General features: G+C 41.6%; 1 protein-coding gene and 1 pseudogene across 1 annotated transcript; both read right to left on the reverse strand.

Moving 5' to 3' along the window:
- Window positions 1-42: 42 nt before the first annotated feature.
- LOC127763035 (putative leucine-rich repeat receptor-like protein kinase At2g19210) lies at window positions 43-7,451 on the reverse strand (annotated as a pseudogene).
- A 215-nt stretch (window positions 7,452-7,666) lies between these two features.
- LOC127764236 (endoglucanase 5) lies at window positions 7,667-13,887 on the reverse strand. The gene is made up of 5 exons (XM_052289086.1): window positions 13,046-13,887; window positions 12,744-12,956; window positions 12,265-12,468; window positions 11,581-11,835; window positions 7,667-8,667 (listed from the first exon to the last, which is right to left on the reverse strand). The coding sequence occupies exons 1-5, from the start codon at window positions 13,247-13,249 to the stop codon at window positions 7,945-7,947; spliced, it is 1,599 nt and encodes a 532-aa protein (XP_052145046.1). The 5' UTR covers window positions 13,250-13,887; the 3' UTR covers window positions 7,667-7,944.
- Window positions 13,888-15,559: the final 1,672 nt, after the last annotated feature.

Here is a 15,559-nt window from a genome sequence, read left to right on the forward strand (position 1 = left end):
CACCATCACCACATCAAGCGAAATGGATGGTCGTAGAAAGTAGAAAGAAAAGAAAAAGAAAATGAACTGGAGCAAATGAAAGTTTCATTTCAAGTTTCACAACTACAACTACGAAATCGACACAAACCTAAGTTTTTTTGAAGATAAACAGTAGAAAAATTATATATGTAAGATCGAACCTCCATTTCGCATGTAAGATGGAAGCTGTCATCTTACTGCAGGCCCAGAGAAACTCTTGATATCTCCCCAGATTGCTCTTCTACCTCAAGTGCAGTCTCCTCTCCAAGATTGCTCACGCTCACGTCATCATCACCAGTCACCAAGTGCTTCCTATCGCCATGGCTCTCGAGCTCCAAGCTCTCCTTAAGCTGTGCCACCACCTCTGTCATCGTAGGCCGCTCCCTGGAGACCTCTCGCTTGCAATGCAGCGCCAAGTCAGCGACTTTCCAGACCGAGTTGATGTCGTAGCCTCCCCCTCCTCCCATCCTTGCATCCACAATGCTCTCGATGCTGCCGTGGTCGAGGCTCTGATGCACAAACTCACCAATGTGGATGCTCACGCTCTCGTCGATGGGGATGACGGGAGGGCGGCCTGTGATCAGCTCCAGGAGGACGACACCGAAGCTGTACACGTCGCTCTTCTCGCTGATATGATAATTGCGGTAGTACCTGAACAAGATGGGCAGAATATGACATGGAAGTTCAGTTACTTGGTAGAACTGAAGATATTTCATTTTGAAAGAAAAACAATGCGATTGTTCACGCGCAATATTGAAAAGGAAAGTTCAGTATACGAGAGTTAGAGGAGTTACTCAGGATCCAAGTAGCCGAATGTACCAGCTGGTTGAGTGGTCATATGTGTTCTCGATTCACTGAATACCTTGGTCAGTCCAAAATCAGCGATCTTAGCTCCAAGATTTGTGGTCAAGAGGATGTTCCTACTCTTCACGTCCCTGTGAATCAGTGCTGGCTTACACGCGACATGCAGATACTCCAATCCTGAGATACACAGATATTAAACTTTTATTAGGTAATAAACTAATAATGCGCGGGTATGAATGAAATATCAGAAAACTAATAGTAGTATTTTGCCGGGTGAAAATTAATAGTAGTAGCTAGTTAAGTTTTAACCTTGTGCAGCATCAAGGGCGATGTGAAGACGCTGCTCCCAAGTGAGTGGCTTATTAGTAGTAGCTTCACATATCAACAGAAAATGAACATAATCAGTTTATTGCAGATTTTGGAGAAATCCATGGAAATGATACTTTCTAATATATCTATGTGGTTTGCATTTAGCAACCGTGGCTGTTCTTGTGTCTTTGCAATTCTCCTTTGAGAAAAATGTAGGATTACTCTATAATCTGATTCTAAAGATATAACAGACAGTAATCTCCCTCCATTCAGGCCTCAGAACAACTTATGTTCGTATAATTGTATTTATATTAGCCATTAACAGTATTTTCATGATAAACCAACTTTATCTTTTACTAGCATGACACAAACAAAGGGTCAAAGCTCTACATAAGCATCTATATTTGGATAATAAGATGGATAACCTCTCAGATGATCCTGAAGGTTCCCTTCCGGCATGTACTCATACACAAGGGCCAAATGATTTTTGTCCTTGCAATAACCAATCAAGGAAACCAAATTCTTGTGATGAATCCTTGTCAAATGTTGGGCCTGAAATATAAAATTCAGAAAATTCAAGCATAGCAGATATGAGAGTGATTAGTAAGTAGCATAATTTATCTACAAAACCACCAAATATTGAAATTGTTCGTTCATCAGAATTCAGAAACAGATGGTTACACAGAGAAAAAACATGTGTAAGGAAAACAAACTGCATTTTTGACAGTATATTGTAGACAAAATGGTACGAGTTATGAAAGAGCTGTGATACATACAAATTCTCCAAATTAAAAATTACTAATACCTCAGCTAGAAACTCTTTACCCCCCTGTGAAGATGACTCGGATCGCACTTTCACAGCAACTGGGTTACCATTTTCCAAGTAACCAAGGAAGACAGCTCCAAACCCACCCTTACCAACCTGCTGGCTAAAGTTATTCGTAATATGCTTCAGTTCTCTGTAAGAGAATTCTCTGTTCTCAAGTAATGCTGATTCATATGTAGGACCAGCAGCTCTTCTCTTGTCTGACATGTCAGTAACACATTTTAGCAAATATCAGGAACATAGTTAAATGCAAGAAATGCTATTGTTAGAACAAGGCAAGAAAAACAGCAAACAATCTGTAATGCACTAAGCAGAACCACTATCACTATCTCCTACTGTCCTCCTGACTTTATTACCTTTTGCCTTGAGCATTCGGCGCAGAAGAAGAAATAAGACAACAATTAGTGCAACAGTGGCAACTATTGTAATAATTATTGCAGAAAGAAGTGACCCTTTAATTTTCTTTTGACCTGATCTGCATTCAGTATCGTTGCCACATAGTTTTGCATTATAACCAACCCTGACAGTATCAAAAGAAAGCAGTGATTGTCATTAGGAATATGCTTCCATGGTATTCAAAATGAAGAGAGTATGCTCAATTGAAAAGGCTATAGAAGAAAACTTTTTCTCTATATACGTAAATCAGATCTAACTATTAACTAGGTTAATACTGAACCTTTTTAGAGTTCCTTCAACAACAAATTGTCCAGGAAAAAAACTAAAGTACCCTTAAAATTATTGGGAAAGAGTAAATTGATATCTGAAATTTTTCCATGCTTTCCTACTACATTTGAGAAAGTGAAGCATGACCATGGATTTTCTTTTACTGCTTCATTGCCAAAAATATTATACTAAAAGTAATTCAAATAAACTGAACTATTGAAGAACATAGAAAGCAAAATAATAGAATAATCAAACTGAGTCACCCCCGGCCTCTGCATAAAATGCACACAGCCAAAAAAGAATAAATTTATAGAATAAATTGAAAAAATAATATATGATTTTAATTGTTAAGTACTTTCGTAATTAACTGCATCCTTCAATCACGTTGAAAGTTTAAGTAATAAAGTTATTATGGAATATTTTCTTCAAAGCATAATTTAAGTTCAGTTATCCGTGCATTCTATATTTTTGTAACATAGAACATACCTTAGTGACAAAGAACCATTTTGTGATTTTTGAAGAAGATTGTAAGGAATTGGTCCACTGAGATCATTGCTGGACAGGTCCCTACAAAGGAAAAATATCTCATGATATACCAAAAAAGAAAGACTATTATGTCAGAATTCCAAAATCAAAACAATAAAACTTACAGAAACATTAGTAACGGAAGCTGCCCTAGAAAATTTGGAATTGGTCCAGACAAGTTGTTGTGTGACAAATCCCTGGAATAAGTAACAATACTTGTGTATTATATCTAGAAAGGAATAAAGAAATTCAATGTTTCAGAAATGTTATTTATCAGACTTCATCATGACAGGATACAGACAAAAATATGCAACTATTCATTGCGTGTAAACAATAACACAGAAGGAATAAAACTTCTCTATTTCACCAGGTTAACTCTGTCAATATATATCGCCAAACAAGAGCACTCTTGAAGTATCATTTCCCGACTACATGGACAAACAAGCAATTCTCTCCTTTTTTTTTGTTGAAAAATATGCAGTACATACAATTCTTTCAAGAGAAATACTGTGATCTACTGTGAAGTGTGAACTCGAAAAATCCAAAAAGACAGTCCCTAAACAACCGTGTATTTTTTTAACATATTGATGAGTAATTGGGCTCCATATGTAGCACTCCCAATCATCTTAGGAATATATGCCCAATGAGTCCTTAATCCTCATGTGTTGGAATTTTGCTAATAGTTTTGCAAATTCCTTGGTAAATACTAAATACACAATTCAGTTTCAACAAGAAATGAGTGTTTTATTTTTTATTAGAGCAATCACTAGTACTTCAAAAACAAAAAAATTGGGGACACTACATAATTCATTATGAAGGATTGCGGTGCATTAAAAGTTCTGTTATGAGACGTGATGGTGAGAACCTACAGGTACTGGAGTGATTTGAGATCTCCAAAATAAGTAGCAATAGATCCAGCCAACCCACTGGAAGACAAGTTTCTGTCCAAATAAAAATAATAATCAAGAACAATTAGTTCTCCTATTGAAATGTTGTAAGGTGAATACCAAAATATGCCACCTATAGCAATGGATATTCTTTATCTTTCAAACATGACCATGAAACTTACAGTGTTGTTATTTTAGAGGAATCAGCTGGAGGATAGGAACAGTTTAATCCTTCCCATGCAAAAGCTTTTGGAGCACATGGATCGCCCATCCAGTTTTTCTTCACATCATAATTTTGTTGGACTTACATCATGGCTCTAGCTGGTTTGCAAGAACAAGGAAATGATCAAGCTCATACGAAATGAACAATCAGCAAAGAAAACTTTTGAGATACTATTGCATGTCAAATGTGATAAACAAAAGCTGTAGCATTGTCAGTGTACTACCTCTTATGGTGCCAATTGCATGTGAAGTTAAAATATAATAGAATTTGATGATAATGAACATAAAATTGCGCCAGTAAATTCATACCGTCTCTAGGATCAGTTGCAAACTCAGTTAGCGGTTTCACCAAGTACATCTCCATGGCATTGAGGATAGGTGGAAGAGTTGCATTTTTCGTAGCAACAAGTGAGACACTATAACTTGCCAGCCCCTGTACGGTGCCAGACAAGGAATCGGCAAATAGGAATGGTGGAGTATAAGGTTGTGTGTTCCATGTATTGTTATTGACAATAATATCAAACTGTCTCAGCCCATTGCTCGGTACAGACTGTAACTCGGAGAAGTAGAGCACAAAGAAGTATTTGGAGCTGATGTTCACCGATGGGTCAGATGGATCCCAAGTGAAATTAATTCTCGAGCTATTAACTGTTGCTGCACTTTGCATGACAGCTGATGGTACATCATAGACATCAGTGAGGTAATTCTGAACTACTGATGTTGCAGATATCTCAGTCCAGTCTGGGATCGTATCATATGTTGACCAAAGCCGGTCGTGGGGATCAAGTGGGTATCTGTTTGGACAAAAGAAAAATTATTTGTGTGATCTAGTATACTAGTTCACTGAATTTAGTCAAAACGACCATACTATCGTTGAAAAGTAAAGCTTAAAGAAACACAATTCATGCAAGGTGTGACTAAAACTGATACATCTGCATTAGTTCATAGAGATATTTCAACAAGTCCGCAAGATACCCAGCCATCATAGGTACTCCCAAATGTTGGCAATATTTCAGTTTTTAACCAAGATGGTAAGAGAACCAACTTGGTTAGTTAAATTCAAATCAGAGTTCAGACAGAACAAAATCTAAAACTAACCTGATTATTGAATTGTCTGTGGGTCCCATGTTGAACCGATTGGAATTGATCAGCACCAAAGATTGAGTTGTATTTGCCTCTGGGTAAAGAGTACTCTTCAGTGGCCTCAAATCAAGCCCAGATATAAACGGAGTTCCCGTCCCTTTGTTCACCAAACAGACTTGCAGGTAATCAGCAGGAGCCACAACTATGATGTCCATCCAATTAACTGCATCGGCAGTACTAAACTTAACCTCATGCCAGTAGTTTGCCCCCAGGTACAGATCAAAGACAGGAAGCTTGTTCAGGCTATCGTAATTTGCATAGTAGAAGACAGCTCGAACAAAGTACTTGTTTCCCTCCTGCAAGGACCTCAGGGTGTAGCAGTTCCGTGTGCCATCTGGAAAGAATCGGACATTGTAATTGCGCTGTGCCAGTGATGGTTTAATGTATGCTGAGGAGATGTTATGGTTTGCTCCTGTGCTGATGAAACCATAGTCCGAAACATATATTATACTTGATGTGGGATCTTGATAGGACGATTTCTCTGGAATGCCGCAATCGATGCTTATGAAACCTGGATAGAAAACACCAATCCAAAATTCTCAGTAAATCCACCATGATCAAGAAACATACCTCTGAATGATACATGTGAACATTGCGAGTCCGCAGTTGCTTTCCATTGTGTACTGCCTGAACATAAAGAGTTGAACAAATTAGGAGCAGCACACCTTGACTATCAGGCTGGCCATGGACAAATTGCAAGATGTAGAACAGGAGAATTGCCGCACATATGTTCATCCTTCCTGCTCACTCTTGTGAACATAACTGCATAACCAGAGCACTGAAGCTAACAGAAGGACAGAGACTATGCATATATGTCCATGGGACTAACTGATGCATTCATATTATACTCAGGTGTCCTACTCTGCTATTTTTATAGGTAGTCAGGGTACAAGAAACCACTAGGTCAACTACGATACAATAAACAAATTACTTGACATGCTACTTAATTATGCCACGCTGATAGAAAGGATGCAGATATGACAATTTTCTTGCAACCTTTGTAATTATGTGAATGTCTTGTTTACATTATTTGAAGGCTGTCTCATTATCTGTTCACTGGGTTTCAACTCTCATGATCGTTATTAACACAATGGAATGGACCTGGCCCACCTGGCACGGTTATTATTAGAATTGGCAACAAATCTAGGGAAATCATCCAAAAAAATAGCTAAAAGAAAAGAAAAGGCATAGCATCTAGTTAACTATTAAGCTAGAGCTTCTCCAGAATGGAACTGACCTGAACCTGAGCAAAAACTAATTCCATTCCAAGTCCAACTCAGCTCTTGACACTCCATAACTTAAATTTTCTCCCCATAATATTCAATGTTATCTTGCAATGCATACATAGCTAGCTAGTCACCATCTATCATCAACCTAGTAAGTAATCTCATACAATAAACTAACGAGACGATCCTGACGAATCTTACAAGTGGCACATCGAGGAAAAAACAAGGAAAAACTAGCCACTATAATTGCTAGGTACGAGTTTACAAATTACAAATTCCCCAATTAATAAACGAGCGATGAACCCTGGCAATTCTACCAAAAATTTCATAATCCTTTAACAACATCCATGTCCACGTCAACTTCTGAATCCAAAGGAAACGACGTGAGCTGCGCAGTTGGAGCCTTCCCCCTAGCAACATTGTTCAGGCGATATCGATCCACAAGGTGCGGAAATTGCGTACCTGAACCTGACGAAGGCGACGACGCGCGCGGCGACTTCGGGGACCCAGCGCAGCCGCTCAGGGGCCCGTCGCGTCGCGTGGCTGGGGGCGTCCCCCTTCCACCTCCGACGACGTCGAGGCATCGAAGTCGGCGCTCAGATGAGGCCGCTGGCCGGAGACGGCCAGTAATGACCATCCAGTTGACGGAATTCGTCGAGGAGTGGCCAGAAATCTCTACTCTCCTTGAACTCGGCCGCAGACTCCTGCGCGGGCACCGTCTCCGGCGCCGACACGAGGGTGTCGAGCTCTCTCGAGCGACGCGCACGGCGGCGAGCGCCGGAGCGGGCAGAGCAGGGCGGCGCTGGCGCCGGCATTTCGCCGAACACGGCGCGGGTGGACTGTGTGATCAGTGGAGAAGTTGAAATTGAGATGGAGAAACCGAAGGGGAGCAATTTGGGCCTTCCAGGATTGGGCTCAAGCCCAAGCCCAAGAAATAATGGTAGAACAAAGCCCAAATCATCTCAAATCGTACAGCCCATTTCAAACATAAAACTTGTGAAACCCAACATTTTTTTTTAAAAAAAAACAGACAATAAGTGAAATGCAACAGAACATCAAATTGAGCAATTGATCAAGCAGATGATGGGAGTAGATATATCGGTATGATTTTTTTTGTTCTTTTTTTCCTTTTTCATTCCTTTAATCCCTACATCTTCTATGTTCAAATTTCAAAACATGAAAAAAAAAACCCTCTACGAATCATATAAACAAAAACGAATGTATAAAATTTCCCTTTTTTCATTTTTTTTATTATTATCACCATTCACCAATCAGAGGGGGTCATATAAATTCTCTCATCTCCTAACTTATACAACATCTACTACAGATCATCCTCCGCCACCGGCGACGTCGACGACGGCGGCGCGTCTTCCCCGCGCCGCCGCCGCTCGAGCTCCATGAGCCTGGAGAAGACGCCGACCATGGGCGCCGTGTTGTACGTGCAGGCCTCCGTCTGCATGTACGCGCCGCGGTGGTCGGTGAACACGTCGTTGCCGTTGGGCCCGCCGACGACGGCGCCGACGAGGTCGTGCGGGTTCTCCGCCGCCGCGCTGTACCACGAGTCGAACCCCTGGAGGCACCCGATGAAGTCGCGGTCGCGCGCGTACGACGCGCTCGACGCCGCGCGGTGGTGCACCCGCCGCGGGTACGCCTCGCCGTACCCGACGAGGTAGCTCGTCGCCATCGGGTTCGTCCCCAGTATGTAATCCGCCTGCGACCTCGCGAACTCCAGCACCTCGCCGGCGTCCGCCGCCGCAGGAGCGGCCTCGTCGGCGGCGGCGTCGGGGTCGGGGCAGAGGAGGGGGAGGGAGAGGGAGGAGAGGACGTCGGAGTAGACGGTGAGGAGGAAGGCGGCGTTGGAGACGTACTGGAGGTTGTTCCACGGGCGGATGAAGAGGAGGCCCGCCGGAGTGCGGCCGGCGTTGTGGGCGGCGCCGCCGGGGTTGCGGCCCATGCAGGAGCACACGTAGTACTCCGCCTTTGACCTGTACTTCTCCAGCACCTCGCGCTGCTGCGAGCTCAGATGCTTCTCCTCTACCAGCAGCTGCTCTCCAATATCCATCCATGCATTATCGCAAAATTATTGTTAATAATTATTATTGCCTGATTAAATATGATCAATATATGCGAAACAGATTAAATTCTCGTGAGCAAATTAAAAACTTATTAGAAAGAGCTCAAATAATACCACAACCAAATTTAAATACATTAGAGTACTTTTCACTTTCTTCGGTTTTGACATGCAACTTTGATCATTTCTTTTAGTATTCAAAATATAACGATAAAATCTAATAATATTGTAATATTATAAAAATACTTGCAAAGAAAAATTTACCCATATTATTTTTACGTTAAAACTAAATATTTTGACAACTATGAATAGACAAAGTTTCAAAAAAGTTTTGGCCGAATAAAATTGGCATTGTAATATATTTAAACGCGGAGGTATAGTGATTGTTTTAAGAAGAAGAAAATGTATTACAGATGTAGAGAATTCTTCTGCATCGGACAAATGCATTCACTTTTTAATTGCGTGAAAACATAAGGTTCTACGTTATTTCAATGTCAACACTCACTTTTAAGTTGAAAATGGGTACTACAAGAGTCCATACGAGTACTTATCAATTAGAAAGTGAGACATCGAGAGAAATGTATTTTAATTAATTAACGGTTCATGTTAGTCAAACTATCTGCCAAATCTCTACAGTTAGGCATGGCTGACTTTCAGGATAGCCAATGCCAATTAGCCAAAATACAGCTCATGTAGGCTGAATTTTAGTGTTATATATTCAAATGCAAAATTATCTGGAGATGCTCACAGTACGATTAAATTATTAAGGCAGATTAATCTACAAAATAACAATTATAATCTGGGCCACATGATCCTTACTGATTAAGTTGTCAGGACTCTGGTTGTGATCCAACCACTATATACAACTTTTCTTGTGCTGTCAGACATGTAACTACTGTTTGTTGAAATGTTGAATGCCTCATGCATGGCCATGATATAATATTGTTTACCTCAGATATGCATGGCACTTTGTGTTGTCCACATTAGAAAGAATTGTCTCAAGCTCTCAAAAAATACATTTTCCTCTCCTCACTAATGGCAATAGAAGTCCAAGATATGCACATCAATGCCAGTCAACATTTTCATTAATAACAGATGAACTCTATTGGACAGTAGCAGAATGTCTGGCAGCTATAAGCCTAGGAATAGGATATATAAGATTAATTAGCTGATTTTCTTACTTCAAAGATCACATACCAAGCATGGCAGAGAAGGTAAGACAGGAAGATCAGCTTATGGATGAATATTGAAATATGGGCATGGTAAGAGCTGCCTTGTATTCTAAGCATGGGGAAAAAAAGACTATGGTCAATGGAGTTATCATTAGGAAGGCAGTCCATTTCTACAAGACACCAATAATGTCATCAGTCTACACCTCAGAAAAAAAAAACTATTCCAAGGTTAGGAAAACAGTCTGTTTCCAGAAGAATAGTTCTACCTAGAACACATGTGGAAAAACGTTTGAAATGGTTAGCATAGGACAAAGGCACAGTTGGAGGAAAACAATCAGCATGAAAGGTCCTTAATTATTTAAACAAATTGATCATCATTCCTAAGGCATCTCACTATCTTTCCTTGGGGTGAATTGAGAATCATATGCTAGCTTTTTCCTAAGTGCCCTCCTTTTGTGCGAGAAGAATCATCTCCTCAGCTTAATCATCAATCCTGATGCATTCACACATTGTATATAGTTGCATGGTTTGTGTGGCAAAGAAATTAAATGCAGATGCCCCAAATCCAAATTAAATCAGCATATATGCTTTCGGTGCGTTCTACACAGCTTTGCGAAACAACTACTTCCATGTTATTCATAAGCACACTTCCCAAATTGCTAAGCGATATGTTTTGTGAAAAAAAATTATATAGATGTTTCTTTAAAAATAAAAAAACATTTTTAAAGTTTGTAGTAATTAATATTTGATTAATATTGTGCTAATGGCTTACGTTGTTTTGGCATCGAAAATTTCAACAAACAAACTTAGCCTTTGTAAGACTCTATAAGCTATGCTTATTCCTCTACAAGATGGGGTTGTTGGTGGCCAAGGCATTGCATGGTGGTGCATCCATCCACACATCAACTCCCAACACAAGCAAAGCCATGGTAGCTCTAGCTAGTATGCTTGTAAGCCAGAACAAGCAAAAGGGCCTTTGCACCAAACAGCCTTGCTCCTCATGCAACTCCAATGGCTCTAGTTTGCAGGGCTTCTTGCAGTTACACAATCTTTTTTTCAGTCCATCCACATCAGAGTAGGTCAGCCAAGAAGAGGGTGTCAATTTAGCCATCTCCTGATCAATCACCTAATTACTACTGCTAATTCTGATGCTAATGCCTCTGAATAATTTGGTTAATTAATTCAGTCTGTCATGCGATGTGTATACGTCAACAATTTACAGCTAGCGCGATCACCGGTGGAAAATTCGATCTTCCGTTGGTCTTGTGCTTAACAGTTAACACTGACAGATGCCGGAATTAATTAAGCTAATCAGATGCAGTCATCAACGATAAAGAAGAGCTGTAGTAGACTGTAGACAGTGTATACTACAGTGTATCTGACTGCATGGCTGACCAAAACATGCAGGTTGATTATGCATGCAGCCACTCATGCGTGCGTCAGCCATATCTATTATTAATTTTTCAGCGAGCAACAACATAAATTAAAATTTAAAACATTCCTAACCTTTCTTTCAATAAAAAAAACTAAAGGATTCCCGGGTTGCATCTAGGATACACACGACCATACGCAACAGAATTTCAATATTAATATAGAGATTTAAAATATAACTTCTTTTAAGCATTAAATTTAGTTAAATTCGTTCCAAGGTTCTGATCCGCCACCGCGTATTTATGTATGTATAAATGTAAGTATACATGTATTATGTACGTACCTTGGAAGCGAGGACTTGGAGTCCGGCGTACTTGATGTCCCAGCTGAACTCGGAGACGGCCCAGCCGGTGCCGCCGAAGTCGTCGGCGTTGTCGACGGCGTAGTCGAGGTATTCGCGGCGGCCGGTGGCACGGTGCAGCCACAGCGCTGCCCACAGCAGCTCATCCTTGTACCCACTTGATGATGGGTAGTAGTTCTTTACCACCTCCACACTCTCGTCGTATCTCCCCCTGTACTTGTCCCCAAACTCAAACAACTGCACCCACAAATACATACAATTATACTTTTACGTATAATTATCTACCTGCTCTTCAAAATATATACTTTCTACAGTTCAAAATATAAGTATTTGGGGATAGGGTGATGTACATATAAATTGTACTTGTACGCATAATTACAAATATACATACTCTTCAAATACTCCCTACATTCTTAAAATATACAAGTACTTTTATGCGTTCCTCAAAATGATACCTTTTAAAAAACGTGCAGAAATATTTATAGTTTAGTACTGAGGTGGTAATTTTTTTTAAAAAAAGAAAGTCAGGAAAACAGTTGCTCTATCGTTGTCAGGGCATTTTTTTGATGCGAAATAATTAGGTGATTAAGCAAAGGAAAAGGTAGCTTAAAGCGAAATTAAAATTTTTTGATTTTCTTTTTTGGAGTAGTGAGAGGGACGACGTGCCTGCTGAGCGTGGTGGAGGAGGAGATGGGCGTAGTGGGCGTCGCCGGCGCGGCGGAAGACGATGGATGCGGCGGCCATGGCGGCGGCGGTCTCTGCGGCGACCTCCGACCCGGGGTTCTCGGCGTCCACCTTGTACGCGTGCCGCGACGTCGTCATGTCCTCCGGCCGCTGCCAGCAGTAGTGGTCCGAGTCGCCGTCGCCGACCTGCCATTAATCCATTATTATATCTATACACGTATATATATCAGGGTTGGAAATTCTAGAACGATTTCAGAAATTTCGTTCATTTCCGACCCCTCTGATACAATAATTTTGGTAATATTTGTTTAAATTTAACTAAATTTTGTTTAAAATTTTCGAAATTTCGGCATTTCGGTGAGGTCCGATCAAATCGACTAAACCAAAAGATTTAACACTGATATATATACGGTGTATTGTGCGCGTATGTGTACAGTATACGTATTCGTGTACGTACGTACCTGAGTCCAGAGGACGTTGGGGTGGGTGTGCGCCTTGATGAAGTAATCGGTGCCCCATTTGATGGCGTGGAGGGCGTGGCCGAGCTCGCCGGCGGCGGCGATCTCCTCGCCGTACTCCAGCACGCTCCACGACAGCATCGTGACGGTGAACGCCATGGGCAGCCCGAACTTGACGTGGTCGCCGGCGTCGTAGTACCCGCCCACCAGGTCCACCTGCATGCGCACACAGCCACACACGGCGGTCAGCCACGACGCGCCGGACGAACACCTTTGCCTCGCTGGCGACGGAGACGAAGACGTACCCCTTGCTCGAGGCCGTCGGTGAGGCCGGAGTGGCCGCGCCACCGCACGCGCTGGTTGTACGGCAGGCGGCCCGACCGCTGCGCCTCGAAGTAGAGCAGGCTCTTCGACAGCGCCTCGCCGTAGTCGTGCGCCGCCGCCGCCATGGCCAGCGACACGGCGACCACGGCCGCGGCCACCACGAAGCGGCCGGAGACGTCGCTCATCCTACGCCGCCGCCCAACCACAGCACATCGATCAAACAGCTCACACCCCTCACAAATATACAAGAATCCAGAAATATCACCACCGGATGATCAAGCTCAATCGATCCAGCCAAGATCGATCACTAATAACTCTCTTCCCAAAATCGAATCAATCAATGAGCCTGCATATGCATGCAGGTGCCAGCTGACCACCGCCTGATCTCCCGGAATGGAAACTGATAGCTGAAGATTAATGGCGCCACTAAACAACAATGGCTACTGATTTAATCACTTCCAGCTAAGGCAAATGAACAAGAACCTCCAGCTGCCAATGAACAAGAACAAGAACACTACTGATCACTGATGAACACACACAGACACATATGCTAGGTAGCTGCATTCATGTATATATATGTATATATATGCATGTGTGTTTGGGTATATGTGAGAGGGAGGAGAGATTAATGGAGAAGAATTGGGCTTCAAATCAAGAGAGGAGGGGAGGAAGCAATCAAAATGGGGTAGGAATATAAGGTGTGGGTGCCACTGCCATCCATGTGTGTGGAAAGGGAAGGTGAGTTGGTGAGGTTGAGAAGGTAGGCTTTGGTTTGGCTTGGCTTGGCATGGCAGTGTCTTGAGAAGAGGAGGACAGGGACATGAATCTACTGGGTCTGCTTGGTACTCCCATATGGTACAAACTACAAAGACAGGCACACCACAGTGGAGTTGCATTCTGCATTCTCTGCAGTTTGGTTGCAACAAGGCCACAAGGCTGATTTGGTGGTGTTGCAACAAAGCTATCCTCATGTTCCTTTCCTAAGCTGAGTTTTGTTCTGGTTGGACTGGCCCCCACTTCCTATAGCTAGCTTGCTCCGGTGGTCAGTTTTTTGGTAGGTCCAGCCCTGCTGGTCCACGTGGCGACACGGGACTCCCCGGGCTTCAAGCGCCGTCCGATCGCCGATCAATGGTGGAGCTTTAAAAGAGAAGAAATTGGGTTTATATGTATGTTCAATCTAGAAATGAATTGTGTGGATTTTGGGGCAGGAACTTCTTGCAGATTTGTCCCCTGCAATTCAAATTATGCTTTAATTTTTTCTTTCATTTTTTTTGTCTCATGAAAAATCCAAAATGTTGAAGCCCTACTTGTGATTGTGTGAGAAATAATTTCTGTTGGGTTATTCCCTCTAGAAGAGAATTAAGGTGCAGGGAAGGAACTTCAAGGAAGCAAGTAGGGCTCTATTAGAGCGCATGTCATGGCAATATAGTTCTCTGAAGGAAAAGGTCAGCTAACGAATTTCTAGGTGAAAACTCTCCTAGACCCAATTGCGAACAAAAAAAAGGAGACCTAGCTAGCAAAGAAAATATCACCACCTACAAAATTAACCAAGGGACAGAAAATTAAATCCATGAAAAGGGATAGGTTGAAATTTGATTCGCCCATTATATAAAATACATTTTTTTTACTTGCATATATATATGTGGCTAGCTGTTAATCCAGGTTGAGCAATCAATTCGTTGGCATGTTGCTGTCAGGAGGTGTTAGCAAGTAAACACCACACAAGTTGCAATTGTTTTTGTGTGTGCTGTGACTGACTGACCAAAGTGTAGCAGGAGAGGAACAGGAGAGGAGGATGCTTCGGTTGGAATCCAAAAGGAATGGGAATTCTTAACATAATTATGCTTTGACGCATGAGTTGGTAGCTAGAGGAGATGAAGCAGGAAAGAGGCAGTCTCTGGACTTGGAGTTGCAGAAAGATTAGGTCCACGTTTACAACAAGCTCAATTTAGTTCATTAATTACTGTAACTAACTGTTGGTCAAAATTGGGCCCTGTTCATGAGTAATTAAATTAGACCCACTACTAATCCTAGTACTACTGTTTGTGTCAGCAGCTAGCTAGCAGCACCCTGAAGATACTAGTTAAGCTTAAGAAAAAGGCTTCCTTTTTTGCAGTTTAGTTCTGAATGTAGTAATTGTTATTATTTAATAATGATCTTGTCATATGTATAAGAGTAAAAAAAATGCTAATGTGTTTAGTATTTGTGCCTAATACGCAGAAGGAGAAAAATTACATACCAATCTCCAATTTTAAGCATATTTCTCCCAATTCCCAGATACTACTTAATCTGTACCACCTACCCCTCCGTAAAAAAAAAATCAATCATACATATGAATCTAGATACACATTATTAGGAGATTCGTAGCTAGGAATTTTTTTTGGGGGCGGAGTTGTATCTCCTAAAATAGTTGATTTGTAGCAATTCCAAGACAAATTAGTACAGAGGGAAAAGGACCACTGTGTCACTGGTTGATATAAAAGTACTATTATCAG

Source organism: Oryza glaberrima, chromosome 2 (assembly GCF_000147395.1).
Source record: "Oryza glaberrima chromosome 2, OglaRS2, whole genome shotgun sequence".
Lineage (NCBI taxonomy): Eukaryota > Viridiplantae > Streptophyta > Magnoliopsida > Poales > Poaceae > Oryza > Oryza glaberrima.

Coding starts and splice junctions, on each gene's coding strand:
- LOC127764236 (XM_052289086.1), bottom strand. CDS start 13,249: ATGAGCGACGTCTCCGGCCGCTTCGTGGTGGCCGCGGCCGTGGTCGCC. Junction 12,957..13,045: donor CCGACGGCCTCGAGCAAGGG/GTACGTCTTCGT, acceptor GTGCGCATGCAG/GTGGACCTGGTGGGCGGGTA. Junction 8,668..11,580: donor TCCAAGTCCTCGCTTCCAAG/GTACGTACATAA, acceptor ATTGGAGAGCAG/CTGCTGGTAGAGGAGAAGCA.